At 39.3% G+C, this 21,051-nt stretch overlaps 1 protein-coding gene across 2 annotated transcripts in view; it reads right to left on the bottom strand.

Moving 5' to 3' along the window:
• Window positions 1-15,668: 15,668 nt before the first annotated feature.
• LOC126356245 (uncharacterized) overlaps window positions 15,669-21,051 on the bottom strand; it is a 76,210-nt gene continuing 70,827 nt past the window's right edge. For both annotated transcript variants that reach the window (XM_050007075.1, XM_050007076.1), the window contains exon 6: window positions 15,669-19,338. In XM_050007075.1, coding sequence (XP_049863032.1) covers window positions 19,307-19,338 — 32 coding nt within the window. In that variant the 3' untranslated portion in view covers window positions 15,669-19,306. The remainder of the gene's footprint in view (window positions 19,339-21,051) is intronic.

A 21,051-nucleotide genomic window follows, 5' to 3' on the forward strand; every position in this document is an offset into this window, starting at 1 on the left:
TATTGGATATTCGTGAAACTATAGAGGCCAAAGTGGGAATGTTCCATGATGTCTCACAACAAATCCCACATTTTTTTGACTGAAATTGACCAAGAAAAAAAAAATGTACTGCATTATTTATTCAGTGCACCTCTACATAATCATATTACATTCTGATGTTTCCATGGTTGTATTAATATTAAGCTGTAGAACCAATAAAAGGAAAGAGAGGGGTGGGGGTGGGGGGGGGGGGGTGGGGGGAGCTGCCTATGCACATAAAAATCAAACTTACATCCCAGGCAATACAGATCTTACTGAACACGTTTTTGAATGTTGTACCACACAAGCTAATAGTACTGGCATTGTAAGTAAAACCCACTGTCAGTAAACATCTTCAATTTCAGTGGTTTGATAGAGATTCAGAGAGGAACAATTACACTAATGAGCCAGACTGTTATGGTCACCTACTTAAGAGCATGTTGGTCCACCTTTGGAATGTAATACAGCAGTTATTTTACATGGTATAAATTCTACAAGTCCTTGGTAGGTTCCCAGACATAAGTGGCACAATTTGTCTACATGTATGTCATGCAGTTCCTGTCAGGTATGGACCTGCTGTCCCAACTGTGTTCCATTGGGTTTTGATCAGGAGAATATGGTGACCAGTATGTCAATGTGAGTTCACTATAATGTTCCTCAAACCACTGTAGCATTATTCTGGACTTATCGACTGTTATCCTACTGGAATATGCCATCATTGTCAGGGAAGACATCAAGCATAAACAGATGCAAGTGCTCCACTATAATTACATGAGAATGTTCCCCATAGCCAACAGTGTCTCCACCAATGTGCTTTCGTGGCACAGTGCATGTTTTGAGCAGCCTTTCACTTGAGTGACAGCATATCTGGACATGGACTTTGACCTAGTGTAACAACAAATGTGATTCATCGAACCAGGTGACAAGGTTCCATTGATCCATGGTCCAATCTTGATAATCCTGTGCCCAATGTATTGTAATTTACAATGTATGTTGGATGAACATGAGGATACATAGGGGGTCATCTGCTGCAGAGCCCCATATTCAACAATGTACACTGCTAAACATTTGCACCTGAACCAACAAAGAACTTCATTGTTATATCTGCCACAGATTTCCACCTATTCTGTTTTACAAAGCAGGCAAGCCTTCAATCTCTGTGTTCTTTAATGAGGGACAACATACAACACTTGGTCACCTTTCGTGATATGACCATTCTGCAACCACTTTGCATATATGCTCACAGCAGCAGCATTGAACATCTGACCAGCTTTGCCATTTCTGAGGTGCTCATCGCAGGTGCTGGGTCATAACAATGGTCCCTTGTCACAGTCACATTTGTTAGTGTTTTCCCCATTTGAGGCCCATATCATCACTAGAATGATTCCCCATTCATCTTTGCTCCAGATTTCCAGATTTCAATAATTTCATGCAATGAATTTCCGAACATATTTTGCACAGGGGGGTGGTGCAACAGCCAGTGACAACTCAGGGTAGCTACTCAAACTTGGAAAACAAATTAACCAAGAATTCCAACTGTGAGGAGGAACATGGTGTCAAGAAGTTCCTAATAAATAATTAATGGTGTGTGGAGGGAGGGGGAGGGGACAGCATACCACAGTAATGACTTTTCTACCCTCTCAGTTGAACAATATACCCGCCGTAAGCGGTAGTTCAACCACAGTTTTGAAACATCAATAATTTATATGGAATAATATTCTTATGATTAATGCAATTTAAGATACTAAGTATTTTAAAACTTGTGATTTATAAAACTCAGTAAAATTCAATTTCAATGTTAGGTCAGAAACACAGAGTTCCCTGAGGTTTTATAAAATTCTCTGAGATTTCCCCTTTTTTCAGGTGGTACGTGATTCCCTGAGAATTCCAGGTTTTCAACTTGTAATTTGTCTTTAAGCACTAACTACAGTAATTTAAATGTAAATGTGATGATCAACTCTTTGTCTGCCATAACATCAAATGTTAACAACATAATGCACTGGTTACTTAAATTTTTATCATAAAGGAGACTACTGTGTAACAGAATCAAAACAAATGAGCCTGCCAGCTCAGAGATAATCTGCATGAATACCATTGGGAAAATATTCACAAAGCAGACAATGTAGATTTAAACATGTTGTAATGTCGTGGTGGTCTTCCATCAGAAAACTGGTTTGACGCAGCTTTCCATGCTACTGTATCATGTACAAATCTCTTCATCTCCAAATAACTACTGAAACCAACGTCTTTTAGTATCTGCTTACTGTATTCATCTCTTGGTCTCCCTCCGAATTTTACCCCCACACTTCCCTCCATCAAACGATCCCTTCTTCTAGACAGGTGGTGCCACAAATTTCGTTACTCCCCAGATCTATTCAGTACCTCCACAATAGTTATGTGATCTACCCATTTAATATTCAACATTCATCTATAGGAACACACTTCAAAAACTTCTAACCTGTTCTTGCCTTAACTGTTTATCGTCCATGTTTCACTTCCTTACATTGCTACACACCATACAAATACTTTCAGAAAAGGCTTCCTGACACTTAAATCTATATTCGATGTCAAAAACTTCTCTTCTTCAGAAATGTTTTTCTGTCCATTGCAAGTGTACATTTTATATTCTCTCTACTTCGGCCATCATCAGTTATTTTACTTCTCAAATAGCAAAACTGATCTACTGCTTTAAGTACTTCCCAATGTAATTCCTTCAGCATCACCTGATTTAATTCAACTACACTCCATTATCCTTGTTTCACTTATGTTGATGTTCATCTTAAATCCTCTTTCAAGACACTGTCCATTCCACTCAATTGCTCTTCCAAGTCCTTTGCTATCTCTAACAGAATTACAATGTCGTCTCTAACAGAATTACAATGTCATCGGTGAATCTCAAAGTTTTTATTTTGTCTCCAAATTTTTCTTTGGTTTCCTTTACCACTTGCTCAATGTACAGATTGAATAGCATCAGAGACAGGCTACAACTGCATGTCACTCACTTCTCAACCATTGCTTCTCTTTCATTCCAGTAGGAATCTCCAAAAACAAATAAGAGGAGAATTAAAAATTGAAAGGGCCAATGGACAGATAACAACTGGAGTTAGAGTAACTTATGCTAACCCTACATAATTCAGCCCCCCATGAACAATGGACCTTGCCGTTGGTGGGGAGGCTTGCGTGCCTCAGCGATACAGATGGCCGTACCGTAGGTGCAACCACAATGGAGGAGTATCTGTTGAGAGGCCAAACAAACGTGTGGTTCCTGAAGAGGGGCAGCAGCCTTTTCAGTAGTTGAAGGGGCAACAGTCTGGATGATAGACTGATCTGGCCTTGGAACACTAACCAAAACGGCCTTGCTGTGCTGGTACTGCGGACAGCTGAAAGCAAGGGGAAACTACAGCCGTAATTTTTCCCAAGAGCAAGCAGCTTTACTGTATGGTTAAACGATGATGGCGTCCTCTTGGGTAAAATATTCCGGAGGTAAAATAGTCCCCCATTTGGATCTCCGGGCGAGGACTACTCAAGAGGACGTCGTTATCAGAAGAAAGAAAACTGGCATTCTGCGGATCGGAGCATGGAATGTCAGATCCCTTAATCGGGCAGGTAGGTTAGAAAATTTAAAAAGGGAAATGGATAGGTTAAAGTTAGATATAGTGGGAATTAGTGAAGTTTGGTGGCAGGAGGCACAAGACTTCTGGCCAGGTGACTAAAGGGTTATAAACACAAAATCAAATAGGGGTAATGCAGGAGTAGGTTTAATAATGAATAGGAAAATAGGAGTGCGGGTAAGCTACTACAAACAGCATATTGTGGCCAAGATAGATACGAAGCCCACACCTACCACGGTAGTACAAGTTTATATGCCAACTAGCTCTGCAGATGACGAAGAAATTGAAGAAATATATGATGAAATAAAAGAAATTATTCAGACAGTGAAGGGAGAAGAAAATTTAATAGTCATCGGTGGCTGGAATTGGAGAACAGGAAAAGGGAGAGAAGGAAACATAGTAGGTGAATATGGATTGGGGGAAAGAAATGAAAGAGGAAGCCGACTGGTAGAATTTTGCACAGCGCAGAGCATAACTTAATCATAGCTAACACTTGGTTCAAAAATCATAAAAGAAGGTTGTATACGTGGAAGAATCCTGGAAATACTAGAAAGTATCAGATAGATTATATAATGGTAAGGCAGAGATTTAAGAAGAGGTATTAAATTGTAAGACATTTCCAGGGGCAGATATGAACTCTGACCACAATCTACTGGTTATGAACTGTAGATTAAAACTGAAGAAACTGCAAAAAGGTGGGAATTTAAGGAGATGGGACCTGGATAAACTGAAAGAACCAGAGGTTGTACAGAGTTTCAGGCAGAGCATAAGGGAACAATTGACAGGAACGGGGGAAAGAAATACAGTAGAAGAAGATTGATTGGTTTTGAGGGATGAAGTAGTGAAGGCAGCAGAGGATCAAGTAGGTAAAAAGACGAGGGCTAGTAGAAATCCTTGGGTAACAGAAGAAATATTGAATTTAATTGATGAAAGGAGAAAATATAAAAATGTAGTAAATGAAGCAGGCAAAAAGGAATAAAAACGTCTCAAAAATGAGATCAACAGGAAGTACAAAATGGCTAAGCAGGGATGGCTAGAGGACAAATGTAAGGATGTAGAGGCTTATCTCACTAGGGGTAAGATAGATACTGCCTACAGGAAAATTAAAGAGACCTTTGGAGAAGAGAGAAACACTTGTATGAATATCAAGAGCTCACGTGGATCCCCAGTTCTAAGCAAAGAAGGGGAAGCAGAAAGGTGGAAGGAGCATATAAAGGATCTATACAAGGGCGACATACTTGAGGACAATATTCTAGAAATGGAAGAGAATGTAGATGAAGACGAAATGGGAGATACAATACTGCGTGAAGAGTTTGAGAGAGCACTGAAAGATCTGAGTCGAAACAAGGCCTCCGGAGTAGACAACATTCCAGTAGAACTACTGACAGGCTTGGGAGAGCCAGTCATGACAAAACTCTACCATCTGGTGAGCAAGACGTATGAGACAGGCGAAATACCCTCAGACATCAAGAAGAATATAATAATACCAATCCCAAAGAAAGCAGGTGTTGACAAATGTGAAAATTACCGAACAAACAGTTTAATAAGCCACAGCTGCAAAATACTAACACGAATTCTTTACAGACGAATGGAAAAACTAGTAGAAGCCGACCTTGGGGAAGATCAATTTGGATTCCGTAGAAACATCGGAACATGTGAGGCAATACTGACTCTACGACTTATCTTAGAAAATAGATTAAGGAAAGGCAAACCTACATTTGTAGCATTTATAGACTTAGAGAAAGCTTTTTTTTCAAATTCTAAAGGTGTTAGGGGTAAAATACAGTGAGCGAAAGGCTATTTACAATTTGTACAGAAAACAGGTGGCAGTTATAAGAGTCGAGGGGCATGAAAGGGAAGCAGCGGTTGGGAAGGGAGTGAGACAGGGTTGTAGCTTCTCCTCGATGTTATTCAATCTGTATATTGAGCAAGCAATAAAGGAAATAAAATAAAAATTTGGAGTAGGTTTTTAAGTTCACAGAGAAGAAATAAAAATGTTGAGGTTCGCCGATGACATTGAAATTCTGTCAGAGACAGCAAAGGACTTGGAAGAGCAGTTGAACGGAATGGGCAGCGTCTTGAAAGGATGATATAAGATGAACATCAACAAAAGCAAAATGAGGATAATGGAATGTAGTTGAATTAAGTCAGGTGATACTGAGGGTATTGGATTAGGAAATGAGACACTTAAAGTAGTAAACGAGTTTTGCTATTTGGGGAGCAAAATAACATGATGGTCGAAGTAGAGAGGACATAAAATGTAGATTGGCAATGGCAAGGAAAGCGTTTCTGAAGAAGAGAAATTTGTTAACATCGAGTATAGATTTTAAGTGTCAGGAAGCCGTTTCTGAAAGTATTTGTATGGAATGTAGCCATATATGGAAGTGAAACATGGACGATATATGGTTTGGACAAAAAGAGAATAGAAGCTTTCAAAATGTGGTGCTACAGAAGAATACTGAAGATTGGATGGGTAGATCACATAACTAATGAGGAGGTATTGAATAGAATTGGGGAGAAGAGGAGTTAGTGGCACAATTTGACAAGAAGAAGGGACCGGTTGGTAGGACATGTTTTGAGGCATCAAGGGATCACAAATTTAGGATTGTAGGGCAGCGTGGAGGGTAAAACTCATAAAGGGAGACCAAGAGATGAATACACTAAGCAGATTCAGAAGGATGTAGGTTGCAGCAAGTACTGGGAGATGAAGAAGCTTGCACAGGATAGAGTAGCATGGAGAGCTGCATCAAACCAGTCTCAGGACTGAAGACCACAACAACATAATTCAGAAGATGGACTATCCAAGATTTAGAGGTAAACTACCAACTATCATTGGCAAATTAAACATAGAATGCACAAGAATAAAACATAAAGCAAACTATATCTTGAGCCGTACAGTACTCCTTATTAAAAAATAGAACAGTGAAAAATCATACAGAATTTCCTGTTATTATTTCTAGCAGAAATGAATGACCACAAACGTTAATGATAATTTTTTACCAGTGACAGCAAATATGGGACCAATAACTATCAATCAAATGCAGATGCATTTGATTTCGCCTGACAGCCAATGAATAAACTCATTGAGAGACATTACTTTTGAGAAAAAAATGCATTTTATGAAATTTCAAAAACTATTAGTCATTGAGTCAAACCACACACCAAGAGTGATCAAGACACCCAACAGAAGATATCTGGAGTATGAAGCAGGTGGTCGTAATGTTTTAGTTCACCAATGCATGCCTGTTAACTTGTGTTCACAAACTTCATCAATTCAGTGTCATAACTGCATTTTGTATTACAATATGACCTTTCAATCCACTATAGTTACAAATATTGTTAAAGAAAGCAGCTAATATTAAAGTTTTTACACTACTGGTCATTAAAATTGCTACACCACGAAGATGACATGCTACAGACGCGAAATTTAATCAACAGGAAGAAGATGTTGTGATATGCAAATGATTAGCTTTTCAGAGCATTCACACGGGATTGGCGCAGGTGGCGACACCTACAACATGCCAACACGAGGAAAGTTTTCAACCCATTTCTCATACACAAATAGCAGTTGACCGGCGTTACCTGGTGAAACATTGTTGTGGTGCCTCATGTAAGGAGGAGAAATGCGTACCATCATGATTTTGACTTTGATAAAGGTCGGATTGTAGCCTATCGCGATTGTAGTTTATCGTATCGCGACATTGCTGCTCGCGTCGGTCGAGATCCAGTGATTGTTAGCAGAATATGGAATCAGTGGGTTCAGAAGGCTAATACGGAACGCGTGCTGGATCCGAACGGCCTCGTATCACTAGTAGTCGAGTTGACAGGCATCTTATCCGCATGGCTGTAATGGATTGTGCAGCCATGTCTCGATCCCTGAGTCAACAGATGGGGACGTTTGCAAGACAACAACCATCTGCACGAACAGTTTGATGACATTTGCAGCAGCATGGACTATCAGCTCGGAGACCATGGCTGCGGTTACCCTTGACGCTGCATCACAGACGGGAGCGCCTGTAATGGTGTACTCAACGATGAACCTGGGTGCACGAATGGCAAAACGTCAGTTTTGCTATTAATTCGGGTTCTGTTTACAGCATCATGATGGTCGCACACGTGTTTGGTGACATTGTGGTGAACACACATTGGAAACATGTATTCGTCATCGCCATACTGGCGTATCACCTGGCGTGATGGTATGGGGTGCCTTTGGTTACACGTCTCGGTCACCTCTTGTTCGCATTGACGGCACTTTGAACAGTGGACATTACATTTCAGATATGTTACGACCTGTGGCTCTACCCTTCATTTGATGCCTATGAAACCCTACATTTCAGCAGGATAATGCACGACCGCATGTTGCAGGTCCAGTACGGGCCTTTCTGGATACAGAAAATGTTCGACTGCTGCCCTGGCCAGCACATTCTCCAGATCTCTCATCAATTGAAAACGTCTAGTCAATGGTGGCCGAGCAACTGGCTCGTCACTATACGCCAGTCACTACTCTTGTTGAACTGTGGTATCGTGTTGAAGCTGCATGGGCAGCTGTACCTGTACACGTCATCCAAGCTCTGTTTGACTCAATGCCCAGGCGTATCCAGGCTGTTATTACGGCCAGAGGTGGTTGTCCTGGGTACTGATTTCTCGGGATCTATGCACCCAAATTGCGTGAAAATGTAATCACATGTCAGTTCTAGTATAATATATTTGTCCAATGAATACCCATTTATCATCTGCATTTCTTCTTGGTGTAGCAATTTTAATGGACAGTAGCGTATAATCTGTGATACCATATTATCCGCAGATGTCTTGGTACACGTTTTCCTGCAAGTAAATAATTTCAAGATTATCATTTCGGCACAAATGAAGCTAAAAATCTGGAAAATGAGAGTTGAAATGGTATAAACCATTGAAAAAACTGTAGTCAGATACTTCTTGTAGCCATTTTAACACATATTCAGTGGCTCAAGTTTATTAACCAATGTCATCAAATATTTGTGTTAGTTAAAATTTTCTTTGGTTCTCACTCTAACTCTTATATTTAAGACTGGTCATATCTTTTTGAATTAATTTAACTGCCACAACAATTAACTTCACAATTTTGTCATTTATGTGTACATTTTTGTTGAGTTTTGCTGTTCTTTACAATTTATCTTTATTTACATTTTCATTAATTTTACTATGTTCCCTAAATTACTTTAATGGAACTACAGTGGTGCCATGACTGAAAATGTAGGGGGTTGCAACAGGGTAGTAAAAATTAAGTGTTTTGTGGGGCTGTATATTTGGCAGTATACTTTTGAGGCATCAAGGGATCACAAATTTAGCACTGGAGGGCAGCGTGGAGGGTAATACTCATAAAGGGAGACCAAGAGATGAATACACTAAGCAGATTCAGAAGGATGTACATGACAAACTTTTGTACAGATCCAGGAATCAGAGGAAATAGTTATAAGTGTCATCCCAGTATATCTAGAGGGTGAAGAATTTCAATTGAGGTCAGCTGACAGAAGACATTAAAGCATTAAATATGGATCCAAATAATCACCTATCAATAGTTGCAGGGACATTTTAAAGACTGACCATTGCTTAAAGAAACAGTGTCATGGGCACCCCAGGTAAATTAGAGGGTAAGATTGGAATGGATTGGATTTTAGGGTCACCAGTCACTCCATCCTGGGAGTATGAAACTAATAAAAACAATTCTAAAGGAAATGACATGTTGTTGTTGTTGTTGTGGTCTTCAGTCCTGAGACAGGTTTGATGCAGCTCTCCATGCTACTCTATCCTGTGCAAACTTCTTCATCTCTCAGTACTAACTGCATCCTACATCCTTCTGAATCCGCTTAGTGTATTCATCTCTTGGTGTCCCTCTACAATTTTTACCCACCACGCTGCCCTCCAATGCTAAATTTGTGATCCCTTGATGCCTCAAAACATGTCCTACCAACCGGTCCCTTCTTTTTGCCAAGTTGTGCCACAAACTCCTCTTCTCCCCAATTCTATTCAATACCTCCTCATTAGTTATGTGATCTACCCATCTAATCTTCAGCATTCCTCTTCCATTTCCATAATATTGTCCTCAAGTACATCGCTCTTGTATAAACCCTCTATATACTCCTTCCATCTTCCTGCCATCCCTTCTTTGCTTAGAACTGAGTTTCCATCTGAGCTCTTGATATTCATATAAGTTGTTCTCTTCTCTCCAAAGGTCTATTTAATTTTCCTGTATGCAGTATCTATCTTACACCTAGTGCTTAGCCATTTTACACTTCCTGTCGATCTCATTTTTGAGACGTTTGTATTCCTTTTTGCCTGCTTCATTTACTGCATTTTTATATTTTCTCCTTTCATCAATTAAATTCAATATTTCTTCTGTTACCCAAGGATTTCTATTAGCCCTCATCTTTTTACCTACTCGATCATCTGCTGCCTTCACTACTTCATCCCTCAGAGCCACCTATTCTTCTTCTACTGTATTTCTTTCCCCCATTCCTGTCAATTGTTCCCTTATGCTCTCCCTGAAACTCTCTACAACCTCTGGTTTAGTCAGTTTATCCAGATCCCATCTCCTTAAATTAGCAGCCAAATAATTTCTTAATATTTTCACCAAATGATAACTTGCTTATGTGGAAAAATGTTCTTGAACAGGCCATAGTCACAAGTATAAATACAAAAATAGATATGTCACTTTAGTTTCACAAACACATAAATCAACATGGTGCATACTGGGTTTGTTTCACAGCCAGGACCCTGATGTCACACAAATGGGTTTTTGGCAGCACAACAGGACATTGAGAATTTCATTTCTGTGGTGTCGTCCAACATGTGAGGTCATAGGTTACAGTTGGTACCTCACAACAGGGCCACAAACTAAGGAAAATTGCTGCCAGATACAGCCACAAATGAAAGACCTTAGCGAAGGCAAGTCTTCAAGAAGTTCTTTATGCCGCTGGATGTCTCCTTCCATCAGAGAGCAGCTCCACTGACCCCACTCCATGACAGCCAACTATGAGAGCAGCAGCATCACAGCTCAGATCTGGTAGCACTTATATTGTTAGTCAGAACTGTGTACCAATGTTTATAGTTAAACATACATTAATATGTGACATTCATTCAGTACTAGTCAGTGTTATGAACAGTTATTCTTGTGCTCTGTGGACATGGACTGCATCCAAGTTAAGTATTCTATATTAAAGTCTTAAAGTCATTCAATACTTTATGGGCACTTTAGTACCTACTCGTCTTTCTCCTGAGGCAAATCTAGGCTTGCTATGAAGACACAACAGTTTCAGTATTTACTGAATATTGTTTTTACTATTTTGAAAGTTGGTGGTGACAACCAGATCTACAGCAAAGCCTGTTTGCTGATATAAGCAAACCAAGCCAATTCCACCGACTCAAATTTGCACATTTGGCAATGTTTAAGTACTGTATTTGCATTTATACTTCAGCACTATGAAACATGCATCTTAGTTGATGCCCCACACTAAGCACCTTTAAAATTGGATCATTTTGGTATAAAGTACGCTGCTACAATTCAAAAGCCCACTTGAAGGCAGCAGTTGACAAATGGGTGATGTAGCATACAGAACAATACTGCTGTGACCTCATTGCCTGGGGGCAGGATTCACCAAATGGTGCACAGAAGGCATGCAATAGGGCCACCTGGCAGGTACATGCACTAGCTGCACCTGTCCATAAGCAAGGGTTTCAACTCTCTGAGACTGCAGACATGTGTGCAAGTTGCTTTTACGCGCGTGTGTGTGTGTGCTTTTACGTGTGTGTGTGTGTGTGTGTGTGTGTGTGTGTGTGTGTGTGAATCTTTTTGTCCTGCTATCGCGACTCAGCATCTCCGCTATATAGTGAGTAGCAACTTTTCTTCTCTGGTATTGTTACATTCCATCCTGTATTTTCCGTTGTTTGATTTTTGCCCATAAGCAAGCTGATACATACTTCCCAGCTCCCATGTCACCTGGGGAAATGCTGGAACAGCCGATTCTGTAAACTTAGGAAATGTGACTTCGGCAGATACAACTTATCAGCCGAAATCATACCTAAGGCACAGTTGTTTGGGAAGATGAAGCCTCGAAAAAGTCAAGATCTAGTTTCAACAATAAATATCAGTAACCAATATTAATAAACTACTGTCTTCAGATTTACATTTTTTCCAGGTAATGTGGAAAATGACAAAGTTCACAATATTTGGAAAGGCCACATATTTCGTGTCATGCTGTAAACACTGATGACTTTGCATTGTGTGGCACATTACTGTTTATGCTAAATTTTATTGTTCTTTTTCTGGGTCATAGGAGGAGGACAGAAAGGAGGCAGAGAGGGGGACTGCAGCAGGAAGATATGTTACAAAGGCTCCTAGCTATGCCTATGCACCATTCATGTGATCAAGAAGTAGTTGTAAGCCCTCTGGGGGGATTGTTGGTAGTGTGTGGCTCATCATGGTAAAAATAAATAACAATTACTTTGTTCATAATGCTTTTATTCATACAAAATGAATTACATTGCACACAAAGACAAAAGGAACAACCACTCAGAGGTGGGCCACACCTTACAGACAGCAACTAAAAAGATGAAAAAGGGAGCCAGATTACCATTACAGGGGTTAGGGAATGAAACTGTGGACACAAAGATTACATTTATTGAGGTTTTGAAGCAATACGAAAAGTGTGGTTCAACCACGAGTAAGGTGTGGACATTTCTCATGAACATTGCAGAATGGTCATATTGAATCTTGCTAGTTAGTGATACGGCACATACAGACATACTGTTCAAATTATAGCTTACAACTTCACAAATTAGAAGATTCTTTTCAACTGAGACTTTAAGGAGGGAGATGGGAGTGTCACTATTACACATAGTGAAACTCCCTTGCAGACAAATACATTTTGTACAAATAATTCATAAATTTCAAACACCTTACAGAGAAAAAAAAGATATGGCAACACTTACTACTATACAACAAAATATTAGAGGATTAAAATCTCAAACTGCAACTCTGTTTCAATGAATTAGAAATTATTGGGCTGTTGCTGACTGTACAACATGTAAACAAAGGAATACAGAGGGGTACATGTGCGACAGAAAAAATCAGCACCCCATCATCATGCAAAAAAATGGGAGTGGTTATGTGTGTGAAGTTACCACAAATTCAAATCTATATGTATGACTATTCCAAATGTGAGGTACAGATGTCTACTACCACATACCTAATAATTACAGTTTACAGAGCTCCTCTATGAAACTTTCATTAGTTTCTACAAAGATCTGAAACATAATTGTGTTTCCCGTCAGATAAACAAGTAGCAAAATAGAAGATGTTACAAATTTTCAGGGATGATGGAGAAAGGTAGAATCCACACAGGTTATGGTGGCTGATGTGCAGTGATCAATTTTCGTGCAAAGTGCCGGGTGAGTTCATTTGTTTGTTCGGAATGTGGGTCCAGATTCGTAATCACTGCGCCACCTCGCTTGGCCATGGTGTCTGTGTTTCCTTGTCAATGACTGAGGAAAACAAGACTTAGTTATCTCAGTTGGCTGTAGAGCACAGATGGGTTTTTCTGTACTCAACCATAACTACACGAGTGGAAAGCAGCAGTTTAGTGCTGCTGTTGTATGATCTGCCAACACATGATAATGGTTTTCACCGCCTTGTCTGGCACATGTCTTAGTGGTGGATTAGCAGTAAGTGATCAATTAGTCTTGTTCTGCATATAGGAAAACTATCGCTTTAAGCATAGGCTAACACGTGTTAACTAGGCTACTGCCAACCTAGTGACAAGGGGGCTAAACCCTGCCAATTACTAAGATCTAAATTAACCCACACCTACTGGCCCAAAGGGTTAGTCCCATACTTGTAAATTATAAGACCCAAGTCAACTTGATGCCTTACTTGAAGTGATATTATAGTTATTGAGACTAAGCAGTTGTAAGAGGACAGTAGTTTGGGTATAATGAAATCAAAGGCCACTAGACTGGCAGCTTTAGAAGTTTAGAAAGAACAAGTGTTGCCTGCAGGGGGAGCAACTATTAAAACTTAACAAATGACTTTAGCGAAATACTAGGAGCAACTTGTGGCTGTTTCAAAAATTTAACCTTACAAGTTACTGTCACTAATTTAAGGTTTGCTGGTATGTGTTCTGTGTAACCGTCTTAAAAATCTTACATGTGTTGTGTGTGTCAACCCTGTGAAGTGTAATGTCCTTGTATAGTGATGTCTGGTATTTTGGTGTTCACTTACTGTAAGACGTTTCTGAACAAGGTGTTACTGAAGTTTAGGAGGGTTTTATTATCAGTATTAAGAGAATCCTATTTTTAGTATTATAAATGTCAAAATTATCTAGTTGTAGCTTTTGCCAGAGATTTATAATATTAAATAGCTTGGAGTTATAGAGTTTGCTCGAGTCACTGTTTATTCATTCCATTTGGTTATTTGATGTTTTTGTGGTTGTATTGCTTTAAAAGAGCAGATCTGATGGCTGGGTGCACAAATTGAAGGTTCGTGATCAGTTTTTTTTCAGGTTTCTGTTACAGAACAATGTCCTGACCCCAACTGCTTCCCACATAGGGACCCTCCAAAAACAAGCTGCTTCTGCCATCACCATCATGTGCCCCAGCAGTGTGAAGTTACGGTGCCTGGTATTTTGTCTCCTTCATCAACATATCGCTGGGCCTAAATGGCTCGGAGTTCTGTGGAATTGGAATTTTGAAAGCGTAAGTATAAAGGAGCAAGATTAATACAAGAAACTTGAATCAGCTCAATCTACCCTCAATTAAAAAACCCAGTGCTCCACTCCCAAATTTCCTTGGATTTAAATGGTGCCCCAGAAGTGCAGAACTGTGATTAACTGCTGAACACAATGTGACACCATTCTTTAGCAGTAGAAGCTTCCCAGTCCCAGTGCCACTCCAAATGCAGCTGTGTGTTTAGGTATTAATTGCAGCCTATGCATGTGATAATAATTCCCTAGTTCCACTGCTGCTAGTCTCCAGACCATGGTGCTAGATGACACAATGTTGCAAGGAGTCTATCACTTGCTCTTGGATAGGTGTGGTGTTATCTATACAAATGTATGCTATAGGTTTGCAACTTTCGACTGACGAAGTGAAATAGCCTATCAAAAGAACATTGCTACAAATTCCAAAACGTCCCTTTATATGGCGGGATAACGCTCTCCCATATAACAATTTCACACGTAATCTGTTAAAAAAGATCTCCGTCAGTGGGTTTCAAGCTCGGGACCTTTAGAATGACAATCTGACACACTACCAACTCACTTTTAATGACCTTTTACGCATTTTCTACTAGACAACAGCACACATCACTAACTAAATTGGTGTTCTGGTTTATACTCTACCGACACACAATGCTTGGTATCCATCTGAGTGTCTGACATCTGGACGTTCAGGTGACAGTGCACAATATGGTATCCTACCTCATGGTCAGACATGGTCACCCTGAACCTTCACGGTGAGTTCTCTTGCAGCCCGACCACACGCAACTGTCACATTTGGATATTGCACAATTTGAATAGCCAGCCAATTGGAGACTCACAATGATGCTCCCAATAAATCCCGTCATGTACTAATAGTTCCATCTCAAACGAATATGTGGCATCTTCATATCCTTCACAGAGACCAACTCAACATCGAGCACTGTTCGCGCCTCTTATATAACATACCATGGCTGGCAACACCACTAAACATGAACACTAAAGCACTTTGGTAGCTGTTCTACCTATAAAAAAAAAAACTCTAATCATCCTTGCCGATGCCATTTGCATGTACAAATTTACACTTACATCCAACTATATCTTTTGGGTGCTTCACTTTTTTTTGTCAGGCTGCACATGTTTCTCAAAACGAAATATCTAACATCATTAAAGACTCAACAGACAACTTAAAATGCACCAGCTACCTGCAAGATAAAACTTGAGCTGACATCATGTAATTACATTAATCAAAAAGTCAAATTGTGGTGGATCCATATATGGTAGGAGGTTTATTAGAGAACATCATTTCAAATGAAAGTGTATTAAAATCTTTATTTTAGAGATAAGAAAAATCTATTAAAAACTATAAATCAACACTTTTTTACAGGTTACAGACATACTTTATTCACAGGATATCATTTGAAACAATCTGTCTTCCTCATCAATATAACTAAACAATACACATCATTACAACATTCTATTTATTTGTCATTTTTAAAATACATCTTTGCACTATGTGCTCAGTGATGGAATGTTTTTTTAATTAAAAGTTTACAGGTACAATGTAACAGTATCATTGGTACAAACATTTCTTTAACCACAGAAAATGTGGTTCAACTTCTTAAATGCAAGAATGTAAAATAAAATCCTCTCTCATCCCCTCTCAACCATATACAAAATACATACTTAAAAAAGCAGACCAAAGCAAATGAGTATTTACCAGCAACTGATTTATCCAACTATCTCAAACGCAACAATGCTTCTAATATGTATTTAACACACATTCAGTTTAAGATACTGAGTGACAAAGATATGGCACAACAGATCAACAATGAAAAAACAACCCATGGAGAAAAGTGACACTTTGCATCACTGTTCCAAAAGAATCATATGGTGGTAACTTCTCCCCATACAAGATTGTAAGGAGTGTCACCGCAGATGGTTATCTGGTGTTAATGACCATGGGTTGTCATAGCATTTTCCAGGTATTTGCTCTGAAGTACATAACATTCTTCTTTCATGACAACATATGAAAGTCCAGAGTTGCTTTTTTCCTTTTCTTTTGTATTGCTGGCATTAATATTGTTAATCACTCATTAGGAAGAAATTTGGAATCTGATGAAATTATGAACACAATTCTGCTTCAGCCATCCATCATCTTCACTATACACTGTATTACCAAAGCCATGCAGATAACACAGGCACTTTAGAAATTCTGTTTACCCATTAGATAGAAAAAAAACTTTAACTCTTAATAATTAATTCATATAAGAATTTCTTTGTAAAGGAAACACTGAAACGCAAGTTAATATACTCACATTGTTTTCAAACAAATAACTATAGTGGAAACAAGACATGAATCACTATTTTCAGTATTGATTTCTAACATATTATTACAGAAAATGCAATACCAATTTTGCACTTCTGCTATGGAGCTAAAGTTTTGCTACCTCATAATTCATATCTTAATTTATACTAAGTGAGATGGCACAGTAGTTTAGAAACCAACCTCTTATTATAAATGAAAATGTTCAGATTAATTAGCCACTTTAAGTAATGTACAGTTTCTATGTTTTACTTAATTTTTTCCCAGCAAACACACTATGATAGTTCCATGAGCAAATCTCCAGTTGCTAACTTCCATACACCTTCCCAAATGAGTTATTTAAATGCTAACCATCAAACTGACAAATGTCAAAATATCTTGGCCGAAAGCTTATGTGCTTGCTGGTATTTTTGTTGTGACTGTCTGTGAGTCAACATCACTATGCAATGAGTAGAAGTCTACTCTTTTCATAATATAATCTTTATCCTGGTCTGAACTTAGGTCAGAGAATTACTTCTGGATTTACTTGCAATAAATGTGGAACATTACAAGCAGTAACATTCCTTCTAACGAAAGGAATTTTTTCTGTTATTCTCATACACTCCTTCTACAGTAGCTTATCTTCAGTGAAGTTAATTAAATATTTCTAATGACTATGAAAAATATAATTTTGATATTCTCTTGATATTAATATACAATACCAAAATAACGTTGTATATATTGGACACCATAGAAATAGAAAGCAATGACTAGCTTTCAGTTACTGCCCATAGTTAAGCCACAACTAATTCATTTGTAAACCACATGAGGTACACAGTAATTGAAACACTCGCACTGAACAATTAGTTAATGGTAAAATAAGATTCTGAATGGTTTATTTATTTCACTTCATTTTTCACTAAAAAAAGCTTAATGTTCATATGGTATGGAAAACTAACAGAATGTAAATAACTTAGCAGTAAAGGTAAAAACTCACAGAATAGTAGAGGCACTGAGTCATCTAAAGCACTTAGACAAGGTTGAAAAATTCACATCAAGTATTCAGTCTGGTTTATGTTTATGTGCGTGTTCACAAATCAAGTTCAATGCTTGAAATAATCCCAATAAATGGAAGACAAGGTACCCAGAAGAGGGAGGGACAACTGTGATCAGAGAAAGTGATAACACTCTAATCTCTCTCACTGACTTACATATCTAATTTATGGTCTCTGTTCTCCAAGTTCTCATATATTAACACTAATCAACACAGCTGCACATGAAGGTGCTGGGAGAGTAAATCGAAGGGCCCTCTACGCTGTTACTGTAGCAAGTAATTAAAATTCTTTGAAATGATAAAAAAACTAACAGAATATCATTTAAACAAAACACATGGTAACTGCAATTACCTACTATTCACTTATTCATCCACAGTATTCCATAAATCTAATCAAAGGGAAGCATTCAACAATATGAAATGAGTGAATGTTTATATTATTAACAAGGAGCCAAACTTTTTTATTTTGTATACAGTCACAAACCTGCATTAAAGACAGCCAAGCAAATAGGGTGATTATTTGGGATTTACTTCATTACACACACACGCGCACGCACGCGCACGCACACACACACACCCACACACACCCACACACACACACACACACACACACACACACACACACACACACACACACACACACACACACTTAAATAAGGACTAGCAGGAGCCACAGAACTGGAAGTGCAGGCTGGCCAGACACCAGGTGGATGGATAGCCGTGCGTGGGAAGGAGCTAAATAGCTATAAGATATTAACACACAAAGTGGGCCTTGTGTATTCTAACAACAGAGCCATTGACACGGACTAATTAAAGATAATAGGAGGGCAGCACATCTGGTTAGAGAGCATGGGACGAGAAGAAGAAAGAGAGAGGGCCTTTTGGTGGGACGGACCTACGTCATGAGAAGCCAATGAATAGCTTAGGATGCAGTGTATGACCATACTGAGAGGCAACTCTACCCCTCCACCCAGGCTCTGAAGAATGCGCTTAACAATAATGCACAAATACCATCAATAATGTGGCAAAAAGCCCTTAACACTAAGCCATGCCAAGCACGTGCAGGGAAAAGAGTAACACAACTTGGCAGCAGGACACACCAAGCAGATAGTGTTGGCAACAAGTCTTAGAGAAGTTGTTGGCAACAGTTGCAGGCAGGCAGCTGGTTGGATCTAATTACAGTTCATCACAGAGCTAGTCACCATATCAGATGCGCATTTAGGCAGTGGCAAACTACAAGAAGCTGTGGCAACTATCACCATAAGTAGGAGTTTTGCCCCACAACAGCTGAGTCCAAAGGGAGTGCTGGCGGGTGCAGGGTAACTTAGGGCTACAACAGCACACAGCGCAGATCTACAATGCACAGAGGTGCCCAAGCAGCCAGCACTTCACAGGTTTGAAACCACGGGTCAGGGTTCAGCAGCAGCAGCAGCAGCAGCAGCAGCAGCAGCAGCAGCAGCAGACTTAGCAGAAGCAGATGAAGCAGCTGTAGCAGCAGCAGCCAAGACGAACGATGGAGTCGGCTCAGCCAAGCAGGTAACGGCCAACACATAGCAGATCATGGGCACTTGGGCAGTGCACATGCACCAGGTTACTCAGAGCAGCTCAACTCGTCTCGATACACTACAAGAAAAGTGGGTCGTATTTAGTTGACATTTTAACAGCATACTGTCCTGAATTTTAAAGTGTTACAATAGTTAAGTTTGGTAAGATAGCTCCTGTAGAAGCATCATTATGTACGAGTGCTGTTAGATTGTCAGTTAAGATGGCTTTATGTATTACTTCCAAGGTAATAGAGGGGAATACATGAGACCTTAGCGACTTCATAGGGAACAAATGCCAGTTTTGAATTAGTCAAGCCAGAGGAACACAAAACCTTGCTGAAATTCATTAAAGCAAAAATAATTGGTGAGGCAAGGTCAAGACTGCGAACACGTGAAAGAACAGGTACACGGGAGAAAGAAAGTGTGTTCTGGAAGAAAGTTGCCCGTCTAAACTGACAATAGACTACTACCGTTGCAAAGTGTTCTGAGCTAGGGAAGGGCAAGGAGAGCTAATTTTGTTGTGGGCAACTAGAATCAATCACATGCAGAGGGATTTTAGAGAAGCTGTAACTAGGCTTACAAGTCAAGAGAAGAACTGGTTTATTCAGGACCTAAGTATGATAACAAACAATAGTAGGAAGCAGAAAATACAAAACTGGGTTGGCAGCAGCAATGGAGTTAGATCTCCAAGAGGAAAGTATGATATTATCAATGAAAGAAAATGGAAGGCCCTGAGGATAAAGTTTGATTGTGGAATGGACACAGTGAAGGCCTCAAAACAAGTTAAAGATTTAAAAATGTTTACATCTGGCTTGCAAGGACACAATGTGAGTAAATGCAGAACGAATAATCCAGAAGGCAGGTTCTGAGTCATGACAGGTAAAGAGTTCACTAACCTGGGTGACACCAATGCAGAAAGTTGTGCAAGACAGAGGATATTGACTCCTATAGATGTCAGCAAATTTGGGGGAAATCATAAAGAAACCTATGGAGATTTATGTGAATGGAGATGTCTGCAAAGTAGCCTACTAGGTAATTGTGGCATCCCATCTATGAGGTACAAAAATGTGAATTGTTTCAAGTGCAAGTGATTGGTGCATTACGCCAAGGGCTGCCCATGAAGTCATGTAGCATGCATAGAGAAAGAGCACAGTGCCAACACCAGGTAAAATGGGGAAGGCACAGGGAAACTAAGGAATGCCTAAGCCGTACAGTTGGGCTCTGTCGCTTTAAATAAACCCAAAGATATGGTGATACACTGTGCAACAAAAAATGATATTTTAGTGTTATATTGTGTAGAGTTAGGAAGGAATTAAAATTGTAAGTAGACACAAGAGCACAGTTCTGTCTTTGAAGTAGAATGACTATTACCGTAAACTGAAAAAAAAAAAAAAAAAAAAAAAAAAACCAGAAAGGCTTGATCTGAAAGGTGTCATCAGCAAAGCAGTGGCAGTGAGAACAATACACATGCTGTGAAAATACACTCAAATGTGGATGGTGTAGAAAAAGTCTGGCATAAGTTCCATGTGTATGGGTATCAGAATTAGACATACCATATGATGGGGTGATATGAAGAGACTTTCCCAACAGAACATAAGGTCAAGTTACATTATGCAGAAAAGTCTTAAAACTGGAAAGACAACATATACCCTTGATAGCAGAAGAAAAACCAAAAGGTTATGGGTTTGAAGGGGATCAAGAATTCAACAGGGCAATAGGGTTCTGACAGAAGAAAAAAAGTAATGCTGTTGAGAGTGGAAGGCAAGGTACCATGAGGAAGTGAAAGGGAAAT

Source organism: Schistocerca gregaria, chromosome 3, assembly GCF_023897955.1.
Source record: "Schistocerca gregaria isolate iqSchGreg1 chromosome 3, iqSchGreg1.2, whole genome shotgun sequence".
Classification (NCBI taxonomy): domain Eukaryota; kingdom Metazoa; phylum Arthropoda; class Insecta; order Orthoptera; family Acrididae; genus Schistocerca; species Schistocerca gregaria.